Consider the following 16797-nt stretch of genomic DNA (forward strand, 5'->3'; position numbering starts at 1 on the left):
GAATAACAAGAATTATATTTGTAATTTTCATAATCCAATTGTTCTGGTTATCTTGTATATTGTGTACTGAATGAAAGATTAGAGATATTGAATGGTGAAGAAGAAGAAAAAAAAAGTTCGGATGAGAGAGGAGGTAAGGGAAATGAGTTTACAGCAATAATTCACAAAAAGATACTTTTATTGAAAAGAGTTGAATGGGCTCAATTTAATTCACCTGATTATCCTTTTATTTCACATCTCTCCCTATCTCTCTCCACCTCTGTATTTCCCTCTTTTGTCCTCTCTTTCTATCACTTTTTCTATCTGTCTATCTGTATCTTTCCATCTCTCTCTCTCTCTCTTTCTAACTCCCTCTCTCTTTATTGATAAAAGAGATAACCCCTTGCTCTTGCTTCTTTTTATCTTGTAATTGTTTACTCAACTATTCTTTCAACTCACACATAATTTTCTGATATGACTGGAATGGAAATAACATTTATACTACATTGACCCAAAACTTGAACATGGATGTAAATATTTTATGTGATAGATAATGAAATGCATAATAACTTGCGTGTTTTCCACATCCTTCAGCCAGCAACGCAGCATGAACATTAGATTGGAAAGATGTGACCAAAAAAAGGAATCAGATTACTCATAGCGTTCAAAAGTTAGTTTTTATCTCTCTTTCATGTAGAATGTAAATTGCTTTCCATCGACCCTCTCTCTCTCTCTCTCTCTCTCTCTCTCTCTCTCTCTCTTTGCCTCTCTATCTTCTCGCCCTCTCTCCCTATCTTTCTCTTTGCTTATATAAATTCTCGACTTTTTTCTTTCTCCGTTTTTCTCTCGCCCTCGCCCTCACTACCCCCTCTCACTCACGCCCCTTCCCCTATATGTATCTCTCCCTCTTTCTCAATTTCACCTAACAGCTTCTTATAGGCACCTCTTTTGGAGCCATGCACCCAACTTGATATTGTTTCGATCCATATTTAAAGATAGTTATGTAAAACAAGGGATGAATGTACATATAAAACGACTTAAATTTTGCTTAATCTCAAATTAGAGGTATAGTACAAGTATTTCAATCTGTATATAAAACGTCGGGTAAATCATGCTTTTCAACTGGTTATAATTATGATACTGGATGGCAGTGTATGAGATATGGCTTCGGGGTACAAGTGCTATATAGGAATTAGGGTTCTATGACAATTCCCCCTGTGGACAATCACCCCCGGAAAATTCCCCTCCGAAAAAAATTAACCTAGCATTATCAGGGCCGTGCAGGGTGGGGGTGGGGTGAATTTTCCGAGGGGGAGGGGGGGGGGGTTGAATTGTCCTAGGGGGCAATTTTCAGGGGTGGGGGTAATTGTCCTCTATGGGCGGGGGGGCGGTAATGTTCAACGGGGGTTAATTGTCCACGGTCTTCTGCAAATTAATGATATCGTAAAGACTCTTTAAAAGAAATTGAAGAAAGATTTGAGAGAATAAACATGCTTGTTTTTCAGAATATAACATCATAGTCATGCGATTCACTTTTAAGCTTACTACAATAGGTTTACACAACAATAGAGATATGAAGATTGTCTACACTGTGTACCCCGCGCGCGAATTTTTTTTCCGTACTCGAGAGAGCAAAAATCCCATGTGCGCATGCGCGTGGACTTATGATTTCTCTGCTACTTCCCATACGAAATGTACATGTATTCGCATGTACTGTGCACGATTCGCGTTCTACGAGTAAACGATGGCATAGTAGTCTTCAAACACAGACTCTGATTTGCCAGTTTGACAAATCAATATGCGTATGTGTCGCGATGTGCTTATTCAAGTCTGTGTAGTTGTATGATTCAGACCCAGTAGTGCATATGGAAATACATTGCAACTTGTATAGAATGGTATAGTAGTCTGCAAGCACAGACGCTAATCTGACAGTTTGACAACATACTAGTAGTGTGCTGAGAAGTACTTTATTCAAGTCGCCAACTTGTATAGAATGGTATAGTAGTCTGCAAGCACAGACGCTAATCTGACAGTTTGACAACATACTAGTAGTGTGCACAACACAGAAAACTACGAAAACTTGAATAAAAGCACTACTCAATACACAATAGGCCTATATTATTCTGTCAAACTGTCAAAGGAGAGTCTGTGCTTGCATACTACTATGCCACTCTATAAGTTGAGGTGCATTTCCAATACACGCACCAGTAGGGTCTGAATCATAAAACTACTCAGACTTGAATAACACTATTTTGTCAAACTGTCAGATTAGCGTCTGTGCTTGCAGACTACTATGCCACTCTGCAAGTTGAGATGCCTTTCCAATACACGCACCAGTAGGGTCTGAATCATAAAACTACACATATTTGAATATAAAGCACTACTCAAGACACTATGTTGTCAAACTGTCCGATTAGCGTCTGTGCTTGCAGACTACTATACCATGCTATTCAATTTGGGATGCATTTCTGTAAGCACTAAAATGTCTGAATCATACAACTACTCAGACTTGAATACTAGTACTATTGCTACGCACGATATATGCGTAATTGTTTTGTCAAACTGGCAAATCAGAGTCTGTGTTTGAAGACTACTATGCCATCGTTTACTCGTAGAACGCGAATCGTGCACAGTACATGCGAATACATGTACATTTCGTATGGGAAGTAGCAGAGAAATCACAAGTCCACGCGCATGCGCACATGGGGTATTTGCCCTCTCGAGTACGGAAAAAAATTCGCACCCCGCGCGAACATAGAACTTATTTTGCTGAATGTAAGAAAAAAGACAAAATACGCACAGCCGGGGATTCCCCCTTTCATTAGCTCCCCCGCGACCCACCCAAGCGCCATCTTTCTGCTGCCAGAAATTTGCACGTACGCGTATCCTGCCGCGTCCGAGTTCGATTCAGTGATTGATCTTACTAAATTTTAAGATCCGATCTTTCTTCAGTTACAGCAGATTTATATTGGAGTTTGTCGTCGACGACATGCTGTCTTTGCAAACCTGATCAAACTTAAACAAGGTTAGTCTATTTCAAATATAACCTTGTTTCTGGCTTGTTACAAATGAAATGTTTGTTGTATGATGGGGCTTGGATGTCCGCACACACACCAGCAACGCATACCGGTACTAGTGCCAGGGCCAGGGGTCAATGCTAATGCGTATTGATGGCAATGATCTCATTTTCTTGATTTTCTACCCCCTTTATTAACTTATGAACCTTATTACTGGATGAAGGGGTGACCAAAGTTTGCAGAGATTTTAGAACATATTAGAAAATGTGATATTCGATCCATGATTTTTCATATTCTACACAAATTCATTTATTTTAGTTAAACTAAAATAAATGCCCTACGTGTTATCAGTGTCTGTGATATGATGTAATATTGAAGCCCTAAAAAAATTGCGCTTTAAAATGATCAAGAAGTGCCTCAAAAAAGTAAAAATCTTTGAGTGACCGGTTTTACCATACTCGTTTTCCCCAATAGACTAGTGTTATGAAAACCGTCAGGCGAACGGTTTTCAAAATGTGTAATTCCAATCATAAATATCTTGATAATCAGACAGGCGATCGGCTTGTAAAAGTCACGGGGTTCCTGACTGCAATGACCTAAAGATTTATAATTATCATTGCATCATGAGCTAAATCCAGAATATGTTTTCAGAATCTGAGACAAAGTTACCGGATCCCTTTAATACCAAATGGACGGCAAATTATTTTACTGCAAATTTGGTTGAACTAGAAAATTTATTTTCAAAAGGTTTCGGAGATATCGCAATCTTAAAGTGACTTGGTAAAATTGTTGAAGGTTGATGAAAAAATTGCTTAATTTTTGTATAAAATGTTACTTACTATATTCCTTCTACTGTACTAACCCTCTGACATGCAAAATATCCTAAAAAAATTCTCAAACCACGAAGATACCTATGGTTTTCTTTGAAGGCGTCGATGTACGACACCCTCTAACAGTGATTAACAGTAAATTCTCCCAACCATTTTTGAATTTTCCCAACCATTTTTCCATGACAAAAAGGCATAAAACAGGCTATAAAAAATCTGTCAACACTTAACTGTCTGGAATGGAATGTAGAGCCATTTTATTGTTCTGTGAGATTTCTATTCACCTAAAATGTAATTAGATTGTAATAATATAGTTGGGAGAATTAAGGAATTGATCAGATCAGTTTTTCCCAATTTGTACCATGAATAATGGTCCGTTTTCAGTTTTCACTCAGATTTTCAGATTATCTTTAATTGTACATCTAGCATTGAAGTCACTACCTTAGCACCACTATCTCTTATCTGAACAATGTTACCAAGTCCCTTTAAAATTTGGTGTCCGATCGTGCGTGCACGCTGCATCTAAAAGAGTCATAAAAACAATTTGACCTAACTTCATGCACAGGGTTTACAGCCGATTTATACAAAAATACGATCCATAAAAAATAAGGTGATTTCATAATTTGCTTATTAGTTAGGCCTACTTATACAATTTTGAGGACTGCTCTCAAAATGAAGATTTCCAGACCCTTATCGGTAAGTAAGTGATTTTTTCGGAATGGTGCAAATGAGCACATAATTTGCCAATCTTTTGTCAATATTTTCATAATTTCACACCTGATTCCAGAGAAAACTCTGTGGGTAATTTTACATTCCTCTTTCCATTGGTGATATCAGATTTTCGAAATCTTGCCAATTTTTGGAGATAGCGAACCTAGGTCACGCGCAAACTTTGGTCACACTGTCATACTGGAATAATTGCAGAGATCTGGGGCACATTTTTTTGCAATGTAAAGAGGTAGTACCGGTAATACAATTTTGACTTTCAATGTTTTTTTTACTCCTCTGGGCCGGGCATCTTTCCAAATTCCAACCACTTGAAATTATAATTCAAGAGGTCTTCGATGGGAAAAAGGGTGATTCTTCGTCCTAACCTCACGATTTATTAATGTTGTATCGTCGATTTATCATGACGAAGAGACAGTACGCATGCGCGGTATTGGCGCATGATATAGACCACCATTCGCTCGAAATTGCTGAATATGCAAGAGGTGGAGGAGGGTTTTGTCTCTTTGATACATGCATATTCAGCAATTTCCATACATCTGTGTCATGGTTATTCCATAATAATAATCCGTACTTGTATAGCGCATAACTTATTACAATATACAGGGCTGTCAAACCCCCCCCCCCCGCATTTGGAGGGAGTTTCACACCACCACGCTCATTCTCTTCTGCCAACCCACCAGCTCGTAGCGGGGGCTCTGCCGCTGCTATGTAGAATCTCCCTGTTTATAAAAAATATTCCCGCCAAACGTGTAAATTGAAAATCTTATGCAATTTTTCAAATCTGTTTGTGCTCAAGGGGGGAGGGGGGGGGGGGGGGGGGTAGTGAGCAATTTAAAGATAACGACCATGGTCATGCGATTGCATTGTGAAAGAAACATTGTGAAATCGATCAGAAAAGGTTGATCATCTAGCATAGATGTACTGCAAGGTTCTGGAATCATCAAAATGATAAGAAATTTGGCCAAGTCTTCATAAAGTTAGAATTACTGTACAAAGAAAGATGTATATGGGACTACACACACACGTGCGCAACACGACTTTCATTTCATTTTTTTTTAAATTGGGGCGTTTCCAATACTGGTCTTTACCTTTAAATAAAAGTTTTTTAAAAAAATTCAACTCAACATTCCCCCCCCCCCCCCCCCCCCCCCCCTGAGCGAAAAAAAATGCATACGCTACGGTACGTTGGTGGTTCGTCTGAAGAAGAAAAATTCCTCCAAGCAGTTCCCCAAAGTTGACAGCCATGGATATAACTTGCCTATGCCCTACCCTAGCTTTAGCTCTGGCAGCCGGCACCGGCAACATACTTTTAAAGTGATTCTTGGTCTCCCCTAGACCGAAATTTTTTGTCTCTTTCATTCGTTAGCCTCTTAGGGCGCGTTCATGCTTGATTTTGAAGGCAGAATGAGCGATTTGTAACGCTCATCGTAAACGCTCATCGTAATCGCAGTTCCACGGTGCACTGTTCATGCTCACTTCTCCAGGCAATTCTCCTTGGGTGGCCTTCAGCTGGATTCGCAAACCTGTGTGCGCATGCTACGTAGACCCACTAGAGGTCAGTGCGTTGACCCCATTTAAACGCGTTTACAAATTGTAAACGCATCTTTTTGTGAGTTTACGATCAGCGATCGTGATCGCCGTTTTTCGGTGATTCTACAAAAGTGAGCATGAACGCAATCGTGTTTTAAACTAAACGCGTAACAGATGCCTGATTCTGGCCGTCAAAATCAAGCATGAACGCGCCCTTATTTGGGTAGGGTCTGCTCCTCTCTTAAGAAACAGAAGCAGACCATAGGGTCTCCCGTGCAAAAAATACTAAAATTGAGTATTTTGGGCAAAGTTTTGTGGTCAGATCTGGCCACAAGGTTTGCACGGGAGACCCTATTTTTAGCGGATGCATAGCCGATGCATTTATACTCCAATATTTATGCTATTAGGCTAAACTACATCGGTTCCACTTACCAGATTGATTGTACGATGCGTTTAAGGTTCTTTTTTCCAGATTTCCTTCATCAAAATCGATCTCTGTGTTGGAATTCTTGCAGCCGTAATTTAAACTGTTACTGCGCATGAAGGAAGATGTCGTCATCCATTGACAGTAACAGTTTAAAATACAGCTGCAAATTTCAAGAATCTGTATTCAATCTGTTTTATGTATATAACGTAGATATTTCTGAATATTGTTTTCAGGTATTGTTGCCTATATGGCATCCCCATGCACTTTCTAGAGAACTAAACTGCTGTTGAATGAGAAGGACATCTTACACCATGGATGGATTCTGCCTTCTCTATCTGCTCCTGATCCTCTTGATGAGATCTGGTGACGTTGAAACTAATCCAGGTCCTGACACTGCAGAAAGGTACGCATATACTGGCTGACCTTGATTCATTGGGTCATCGCATCCGGTCGGGTCATTGCGTTAGACGACCCTTCGTGAAACAAAAGTTCATGTAAAGATGCAAGTTCAGGATGAAATCTTTCGTAGATTTGCAGTAGGGTTTTAAATGAGAGGGGTTTATTTCACATTAGCCACCGACATTTTGTGAATAAAAGGGGCATGTTTTTTCAAAAGGTTGGCTAACTCCACAACCAACCCAAAGCGATGACCTGATGATTCAGAGTACAGGTAAGCCAATTACATTGACTAGGCTTGATATAGAAAATAAATATGATGAATTTGATGATGATAATAATGATAATAATCATCACCACATGATTATCATCAACTTATTTAGTAATAATAATAATTTAAACATTATTATTGTTATTAGGCCAAATAACCAAAATGCAGTGTTTCTCGTCCCCGCCCGCCTCCTTTTTGGCCGTCACCTCCTTTTTTTTCCTACTATTCAGAAGAAAAATGGCTCCCCAAACCCCCCAAATAAAGCCACACACAACAAAGAAGCCTGGGATATATAAATTTTGTTTTAAAAGCTTCTAAAGGGATACAAATCATATGTTTTGTCTTACATTGCGTCAGTATACTCACAAAGCACAATATCTGTCAATAAATAGGCTTAGCCAACTATAATTAGCATGACAGCCATCTTGGAAAAAATAGCAAAAAATAGCAAAATAGTTAATAGTAATGCCCTGCCTCCTACTTTTTGTTTAAAGTCGGAAAAGAAACACGTTATTTTTGTTATTTGGCCTTATTATTATTATTATTAAAAGTAGTAGTAACCCTTTCCTTCTAATATTATTTTTATTACTATCACCATCATTATTATCACCATCATTATTGTATTATACACTGCCAGAATCTGCTTTTTTTGGAATGATTACCCTTACCTTGCCCAGAGCCATCTATACACAGAGTTTGGCCAACCCGATTAGAGTTCGACACAATATGGTGACTACTGCTGTGTTGGGCAAGCACAAAACAATATGTGCCATGTTGTGACCCAGTGAAACCAAGCTTGCCAAACTGTTTCAAATGTTAATATCACTGTCAATGTATTTTGACATCCGCAGGCTTTTTTATTACACGCTCGAGCACATAATACAAATTGTTAAGTGTCACATGATAGCTTATTCACATGATAGCTTATATGATAGCCAATAGGATGCTCTGTAGCTAATATCCTATCATTCCCAATTGATTTATTATTCATTTTACAGTACTGTCAGTGAAATGGAGTTCCTGAAGCTGGCCCATGCTATCCCTCCATCTTACTACGATGCTGTAGGGATATCTCTAGGAATCCCCTCAGCTCAGATACAGGCAATCCTGATTCAGATGTCGAATAACTATTCCAATGCATTTTTGCGAGTATTCATGAAATGGAAGGTCAAGCAGCAACCTCCACATTCAAACAGACGACAGCTTTTGGCAGACGCACTGCGAGAGATTGACTTGGGTGGCCTATCAGACAGATTACTCAATGAACCTCTAATTCCAAACAGCACAGGTACATGTAAACAGATACTAATTCTTGCTACACCATCAGACTTATAGAAAACTGTGCATAAAACTGAAGTAAGTTTTTACCATAGAGATATAGTGAGTGCTCCATGTTCTATACATTTGTCACACTTTACAGAATAGTGTCAAATTTCATCAGATTCCATGCATGTTTTATAATTTCCTGATTTTACTTTGTTAATCCTAGATATTTTCTGGACACCAATATAGTTCAAGTACTTTTAGTGATAGCAGAAATCAATGTATGCCAGCTTTCTTTATGTGCACATGATCTACAAACAAAATATAATATTTTGCATCATACCATTATCATGATAACAGTTATTATGCATCCACCCACCAAAGGTGGTGCCGGATAAAATATGTTTTGGGGTTGTCTGTCCATCGGTTTGAGCCATGTGTTTCAAATTTGGTGTTGGCATGCATCAGCATATTGAGACAAATCGTTTTTATTTTGGGTTAAGAAGGTCAAAAGTCAGCAAAATGAAACTAGCAATAACTACTTTAAGCTACTTTAGCTGGAAAAATTATTTTAAAAACTTCATATGGTATGCTTCACCAAAGGGAGACAAATGATCAGATGTTGGATTGTCAGGTCAAAGGTCATAGGTTGTAAAGATCAATCAAAATGTATTTATATAATATATATAGGCTTTTTATTCTCATTGTGATATTTAAAGATTGATTCAAGCCCTGATTTTAACTGAATTTAGGTGGAGGCATAGTGGAGATGCATTCATTTTTTTTTTTGTCTTGTTTTTTTCAAAATAAGATGTGATTGTCAGGGAAACTCTGAATGGCTGAAATGTCCTACATGTAGGAAATTCTTCTTTAATGATATTCATCTACAAGTACCATATTAGGTATACACAAATTACTCAGATTTAAAATACCCTTACAAAGAAGTCATACAAATTCAGACAAACATGTAGGACTTTGTGTCTTTGACTACATGCACCTAGTCGTATGTCACACTATTAGCCTCAGGCCTTTACAATCCTTTCAGATGTATCAAAATATGTTTACGTGTAATCATATGAATATGGATTTTGTATTTTTAGGAGGGCCATCAAGACTGCTCGAATCACAGACCAAACCTCCTTCAGCTGAATCTCAGACCAAACCACTTTCTCCTGAACTGATTGAGTGGTGTGCAAATGATTTCAAGTTCAAGTATAGGTCAACTCTCTGTAAGATCAGAGCTGATCCTCTCAATCCTGCTTCCATTGTGCAGTTTGATGACATGTATACTAATCTCGTCTTACTGGAAGAACATGGAACAGAGAAGCGAGTGCTAGATTACAATGATATGCTTGATCTCAAAGTCAATGGAGAGTTCCCCAAGCGGATCATGGTTCAGGGAGAGGCAGGGGCTGGAAAAACCACATTCTGTGCTAAGATTGCCTGGGACTGGATTGAAGCAAGGCATTTCAGTCACTTTGTGTGGGTCTTGATTGTACCTCTACGTGAATTTAAGCAACACACTATTGGCGAGATTGCAAAGTCTTATCTGGCCAAAAACAATCCAGCAACGGTTTCTCAGATTATTGAGTATATCCGGTCAAATCCTGACAAAGTATTCATCGCATTCGATGGGCTAGATGAAGTCAAAGGCAAAATCATGAAGACAAAATCTTGCGAATCACAGCCTACTGATCAAATGCAACTTCAGCCATCACAGCCAAGTGTCGCCTCCTCAGAGGCATGTGGAAGCTCATCTGATGAAATTGGACTTGTAGAGATTCTTTGTTCTGATCAACTTGCCTCTTGCCCAGTCTTGGTGACCACTCGCCCATGGAGAGCAGTAGAGATTAGATCAGATGGTGATCTAATGAAGCTCTACACATTCATTCGTGTTGAGGGTTTCAACAGAGAGAATTTGTCAGATTACATTCACAAATACTTTCCAAAGAATGATGATAAAGCAAATCAGCTCATTCAGTTCACTAGTGAGAATGATGTCATATCTGAAAACATGGCCCACTATCCAATATATGTAGCCATGCTGTGTCTTATGTGGAAAGAACTTGATGAACAAAAACTAAAGAAAATGAAATCACTGACATCTTTTTCTCAGATATTCAAAGAAATGATTACCTTTCTAAAAGAACATTATGCTCAGAAAATGGTGAAGAAAGTAGGCAGCCCCTCACTTCTTTCCTATTTGAACAAAATTGATGAGCTCCTTGGACCAATTGCTAAGCAGGCCCTCAATGGTCTGCTAGAAAATACCCTGATTTTCGGGGAAGATGACTTCCAAATATGCCCAGAATCCAAGGAAACTGCCTGTCGGGTTGGGATTTTGTCTCAGGAGGACAGAATTACCACTAGCATGGACATACATAAGAGGAATTCTCATGTACAATTACCAGTCTTCTTCCCTCACAAACTGTTTCAGGAGTACATGGCTGGAGTCCATCTCGCTTCCCTGTATGAATCAGATCGTAATGAATTCAATAGGCTGATTGAGCTAGTAGTGCTGCCAAGGAAGGAGGAGTTCAGGTATCTCCTGTACTTCACTGTGTCACAAAACAAAGGTATTGCAACCCATGTACTGAACTCTATGCTTCAGGGACTAGACATAGATGTAGGTATAGAGTCACCTTTCAATGTTGGTTCAGCCTTTGGGAGTCTACAGTACACAGATGTAGGTAGAGAGATATCTTTCATTGTTGATGTAGCCTTTGAGAGTCAGGACCCAGATGTAGCAACCTTGGTGAAGGACAGGGTTTCATCAGAGGCAATTACACTGACCATATCCAGAAACATGACAGCACACACTGTAGCTGGTTATGCTTTCATTGGACCACATGTGGTAAGTTTAATCACAGTTTGATGAACAAAATTAATTCATCCATTTTTGTGCAAGTTCTTACTTTCATATCTTTTGCAGTTTTCTTACAGTACAACAGCATAATTATGGAAGGGTGCATCTCGACCAGCACATGTGCTATTATCTGGCCCCTTTTATCAACCAATTTTCTCTTCTTGTGTATCATAATTTCCTCTTGTATATCAAAAAGTTCTCTTCTTGCATATCATATTGCATGAAATGTATTGCTGTATTGCTGTTGATAATAAAATATATCAAATCAAAGAGGTTTGAACAGTAATAATTTGAAAACTAGAACTGCAACTGCATAATGATATGCATGCATTGATGCCCACATTTCTATTTCTTTGAGCAAATAAATATCAGTAAAGCAATTAGATCAGATCCTATGTACACAATCCGTCATTACACATGCATGGTTTTCCATATATACTTTGGCCTATATGGCCTTGCATGCTAACATACTAATACATGTATGTGAGGCATAAAGTGCGATACATTGTAATGCAGGATATAAAATGGCATCTAAAATGTCCCACTTGGCAGATTTTCAAAATCGGGCTGTGAGATGCCCTGAGTTTGGCCACCCAGAAAATACTTGCAAAATCTCAAGATAAAGAAAAATCGAAACAGAACAAAAATCACTCTGAAAATTAATGTCATGCATAGCTGATACGTGTTACAGTTGTAATCCAAATCCCTGTGTAATCCAAATTGTGACCTGCTTTCGATTTACTCAAAATTTCTAAGTGAACATATACTGTGTATGGTAACATTTGAAGGGGCACTTCGTTGCGGTCACTTTGACCCCATTGTCAACCACGCTAATGTACTACAAGCATGTCACACATATTGTAATTTGATGCATAGCAAGTTCAGTATTACAATAAGCTTGTGATGATTGATGTCATGAAATGTTAGTGAACTTGGCAGGTAGTTGTCAAGTAGGTTGATACACATGTCTGCTTAATTTCATAGATCTAGGTATAAAGTTTACAAATTGAGCACATGTTGAAGTTGTTTAGGAATTTTCCTGAAAAGTCTGTTTTTGGAGAGCAATTTATCGTAAAGTAGGTCAGTTGTAGTTGCATTTTGTAGGGGGTTGAAAAGGGTATATCTTGAAGTATCTAAATATAATAGAGGGTCTTTATTAAGCCAGGCTTGATGGAGCTACAGGTATACCCTTACAAAAATGTCCTGTGGTAATTCCTGTGGTAATCATGTGGTATTACCACAGGACATTTTTGTAAGGGTAGCAAGATAAACACATCCATTTTCAGAACTTTCATATCAAACATGATCATTGATATTGTGAAATTAACTGAGCAGAACCATGTGCAATGCAAAGATAAAGATGCTGTAGAAATTTCATTTAGGACTTGATATGACTAAGTTGTGGTAATTTTTCTTTTTCATCTGTCAATATTTAAAGAATTTTAGCGATTCTTGAAAGGGTCGATTTTGGAATTAAATTTTGAGTATGAAGATAGCATTTTGAAAGGCCATTTGTATCAGTAGAAGATGAAGAGCAACTCGTACACTACCTAGAGTAATTTTTTAAAAGTCTGTAGCATCTAGGATAGTGGAGATAGGTAGGCTGAAAGAAAGGTATAAAGACGGACTCAAAACAGTCAAAATTGTGCATGGACGATCAGTTCAGTGCATACAATGGGATGGTAAAGAATATGCATATGAAATCTGAAAGGAATTGGGAGAGAGAGAAAGGGACCTAATTAGGAATAACAAGCACTGCGTGCAAAATTAATCTGATGCCAGTGAAAGAGGAATTTGAAAAAAAGGATTCAGAACATGCAATTTACAATTACAGTGAAGCTACATGTATGTACTTGCAGGTGCATATAATATATACACAGTGCATCTATACCTTTTAGATGAGCTAAACATTTTGGAAAGGAAACTTCATCGATAGTTTGCACACTGTCATCCCTTCAGAAAAGGTATCTCATGCCCGAATGAAGTCCCAATTCTTGGTTTATAAATGTTTAACAGGGCACAAAGAAATCTGTTTGATATTATTATTGGCCCTGTGTATAATTTGGGTTACCTGTATTGATATTGCAACTCTGGAGACTAGATTTTTGCTCCGTATTCACCCTTTTAATTTACTGATCGTATTCCTACTTACATTTATAAATGATTAAGGTATGATCGAGGCACCAGATGGTGTGAACTTTAAAAATCTCTTTCGAAACCTGTCCTTAGACTTGTACTCTCCTTTTATTTTGTTTGAGGATTCTCTGTACACACATGGTAAGCTAAGATGATATTCCTACTCAGTACTGTCACAAAAATAGGATGAAATGTCATGGCAATAGTTCTTCAGCCTGTACCTTTATTTATTTCCTTTTCTTTCTTATGCTCTGTAGTTCTAGCAGCATATCTATGGAAAATGCTCATGTAAGTTATACACACATATGCCTAACATCCAAGAGAACATCTCTATTTTGCATCCCATCAGTAACCACTTTGTCATTTTATCCAGGTTTCCCTCTGTATTAAGAGAAATTGTGGACCTACTATGTCACTGGATGTGGCAGAGATAATATGCTCCATGCCATCTTTGAAGGAAGTTTTTCTACTAAGTGCATTCCATCATTGTTTTTTTGAAACACTTGCAAGGAAAGGAAAAGAATCAAAGGTGAGTGGTTCATCCACAATTTTGATGTATGAGTGAGTGTTTAATTTAATTTAATTCCATTACCATCTCTTCCCTTTGCTAATGTACATTTTACTTTTCTTTAATTCCTTTAAATGTCTCATATATGCTGGTTCTTTTGACAGAAGAATATATTGTCAATTGTCTTTTCACTATTAGGCCTCAGCAGTGTTAACAAAGCCTTTACATGTGAATATTATAACCATGGAAACTGTGGAAGATCACAACGTACTTAAAGGGAAAGTTTACCCTGATATTAAGTTGGTTTTAATAAAAGCAGAAAAATAAAAGAAATCAATTAGTGAAAGTTTGAGCAATATCCAATTAAAGATACAAAAAGTTATGAATTTTCTATGTTGTCATCAGTGGAACACATCTCGTGAGCTCCTTTTCTATTTGCTCTGTACTAAAAACTGAGATTCATTTATTTTCCCTCAAGAAAATGTTCAATCATACATGCACCCATAATATGATTATTGCAAATATATTTAAAATATGTATGGAAAAAATATATATTCCATCATCAATAAAGAAAATGAAGGTTTATTAAGTTTTATGTACAGAGCATATTGGAGGGGGGGGGGGGGTGGGGCTGGCAAGATAATGTACTTTAATACGTCACATCGTTGCCAATTTGTGTTTGATTGATCGCAACTTCAAATACTCAAAACTTTCCTAATTTAATCGGAATTTGCTCAAACTTTCACTGACCCGTTCCAATCATTTTCTGCTTCTATTAAAATCTACTTAATATCAGGATGGACTTCCCCTTTGACTTAAAGTACCACCAGTGATGATTATTTATTGCATTAAGTGCCTCCCTAATATCAGAAGCATAACTTTAATTTCATTCTAGTTTGTTTATGAGCAGAACTGCTATAATCTAAACATATATACAAGTAAAATATTGTTCAGACTCCAAAAATAAGTCTGAATGAGACCTGCATATGGGCACTGAAACTTTTGGGAAAGGAATGTTGAAGGACAGACTTGTCCAATGGTAGCGTTAACTTAGGATCTAAATCCTATACGTTCTTGGTCTTTCTCATCTAGATCTGTTGTTAACATTATTCTTGGAAAACCACCTTGCTGATAAAAGATGGAATAGAAGTGTTAATTGAAAGTTGTGTAAATATCATATTTATACAATCTATGCATGATTTAAAAAAACTCTAAATATGGGTTCAGAATTGCTGACTAAATAACCGCTCTCTCGATCCAACAAATGTTTCATCAATGACATGTATAAGTTGTATCCGATGTATAGATTGAAATGAAAGTAATATAATCTCTGTATGCAATTGAAGACAGAGTCGATATGATATATTGGTATTGTTATTGGTGCAGAGTTTGGGGTGACAAGAATAACGGTTGTTAGTCACAATAATCTCTATGACTTTTCATGCAGATAACTTTGAATAATCATGACAATGAAAGATCCACCTAAATAATGTAATATATTGATTGTTCCCGGACACTTTGTTAACACCAAAAAGATTTGTACATCATTGTCCTCCATGCTTTTGTATTTGGATTTACAGTACGTGCGAAATATAGTTAATAATGACATCGTGTAACATTTTCCTAGAAAACGAATCTGTCTTTTCTCATCTTAACCTTTTAATTATTGTTGTATGCCATTCCAACTGGAGGGGTAGGCCAGGAGACAATTTGTTGTCTTGTATGATTCTCTACTTTTTTGCAAAAAATGTATATACACCAGGGTGTTAATGACATTACATCGGTATACTATCTATGATAGTATACATGTGACACCTGATAGGTATGTGATAAACATGGATAGGGATTAAACCGATGTAATTCCAACACTTTCTTTAAATTCCATGTTGGTGTTTATTTAACACTCATTTTTTATGCCTCCGCTACAAAGTAGCCGAGGCATTAGGTTTTCTGGTTGTCCGTCTGTATACATCCCGTTCTTGTGACCGCGTTATCTCAAGAACCGATTGTTGGATTACCGTCAAACTCGGGCCATGTATGTATCTTGCAGAGCCTATGAACTGATCAGATTTTAGGGTCAAAGGTCATGGGGCTTATTATGTATGCAAAAATAGCTTGTGAAGGCATTGTCAATACTGACGGATGGATTACTATCAAACTTGGGACATGTACCTGTATGTATCTTGCAGATACAATGAACTGATTACATTTTAGGGTCATGATGTCAAAGTTATAAAGGTCATACATGAATATGAAAAATAGCTTTTAATCACGATATTCTGAGAACCTGTTAATGGATTACAATCAAACTTGAATTTTTAAAATTGCTTTTGTTACTGCTGTATGGCGGAGGTATCATTTTCGACTGCGTGCAGTCGAACATCCATCTAGTTTGGTTGTATTATTATTCCAAATAGTCTAAAGACGATATATCTAATGAAAGCAAATGTTCAAGTATGACCAATTTATGATTAAGGGGTAAAAATGTGAATTTCATGATCTTATTTGCATAATTTACCAGAAATATGCAAATGAGTCAATTTTCAAAAAATTGAAAATACCATAGTATTCAATACACTTCAATTGAAATGCCCCACCCCCCCCCCCCTGTCCGATGTCGTAGAAAGACCTCAAATACCCCGGCCTCATTAGGGTGTTAAGACTTGAATTTACCACACTGAACCATGGCAACAAACCTTCTGATGGGTCTTGTGCATATGAAATTCAGAGTTAAGAATACCTTAAATACATTAATAGCAAATGTATATTTATTGGTATTATGAATTTCAGTGTAAGTAGGAGTAGGACTTATCAATGCAAACAGGATGGACGCCCTATAAAGAATACA

At 37.5% G+C, this 16797-nt stretch overlaps 1 protein-coding gene across 1 annotated transcript; it reads left to right on the plus strand.

Annotated features, from left to right (window-relative positions):
- Positions 1–2936: 2936 nt before the first annotated feature.
- On the plus strand, positions 2937–14078 carry LOC105443345 (NACHT, LRR and PYD domains-containing protein 9-like). The gene is made up of 5 exons (XM_030985921.1): positions 2937–3004; positions 6743–6912; positions 8175–8464; positions 9540–11293; positions 13815–14078. The coding sequence occupies exons 2-5, from the start codon at positions 6800–6802 to the stop codon at positions 14004–14006; spliced, it is 2349 nt and encodes a 782-aa protein (XP_030841781.1). The 5' UTR covers positions 2937–3004; positions 6743–6799; the 3' UTR covers positions 14007–14078.
- The last annotated feature ends 2719 nt before the right edge of the window (positions 14079–16797 follow it).

Source organism: Strongylocentrotus purpuratus, unplaced genomic scaffold, assembly GCF_000002235.5.
Source record: "Strongylocentrotus purpuratus isolate Spur 01 unplaced genomic scaffold, Spur_5.0 spur5_scaffold_15, whole genome shotgun sequence".
NCBI lineage: Eukaryota > Metazoa > Echinodermata > Echinoidea > Camarodonta > Strongylocentrotidae > Strongylocentrotus > Strongylocentrotus purpuratus.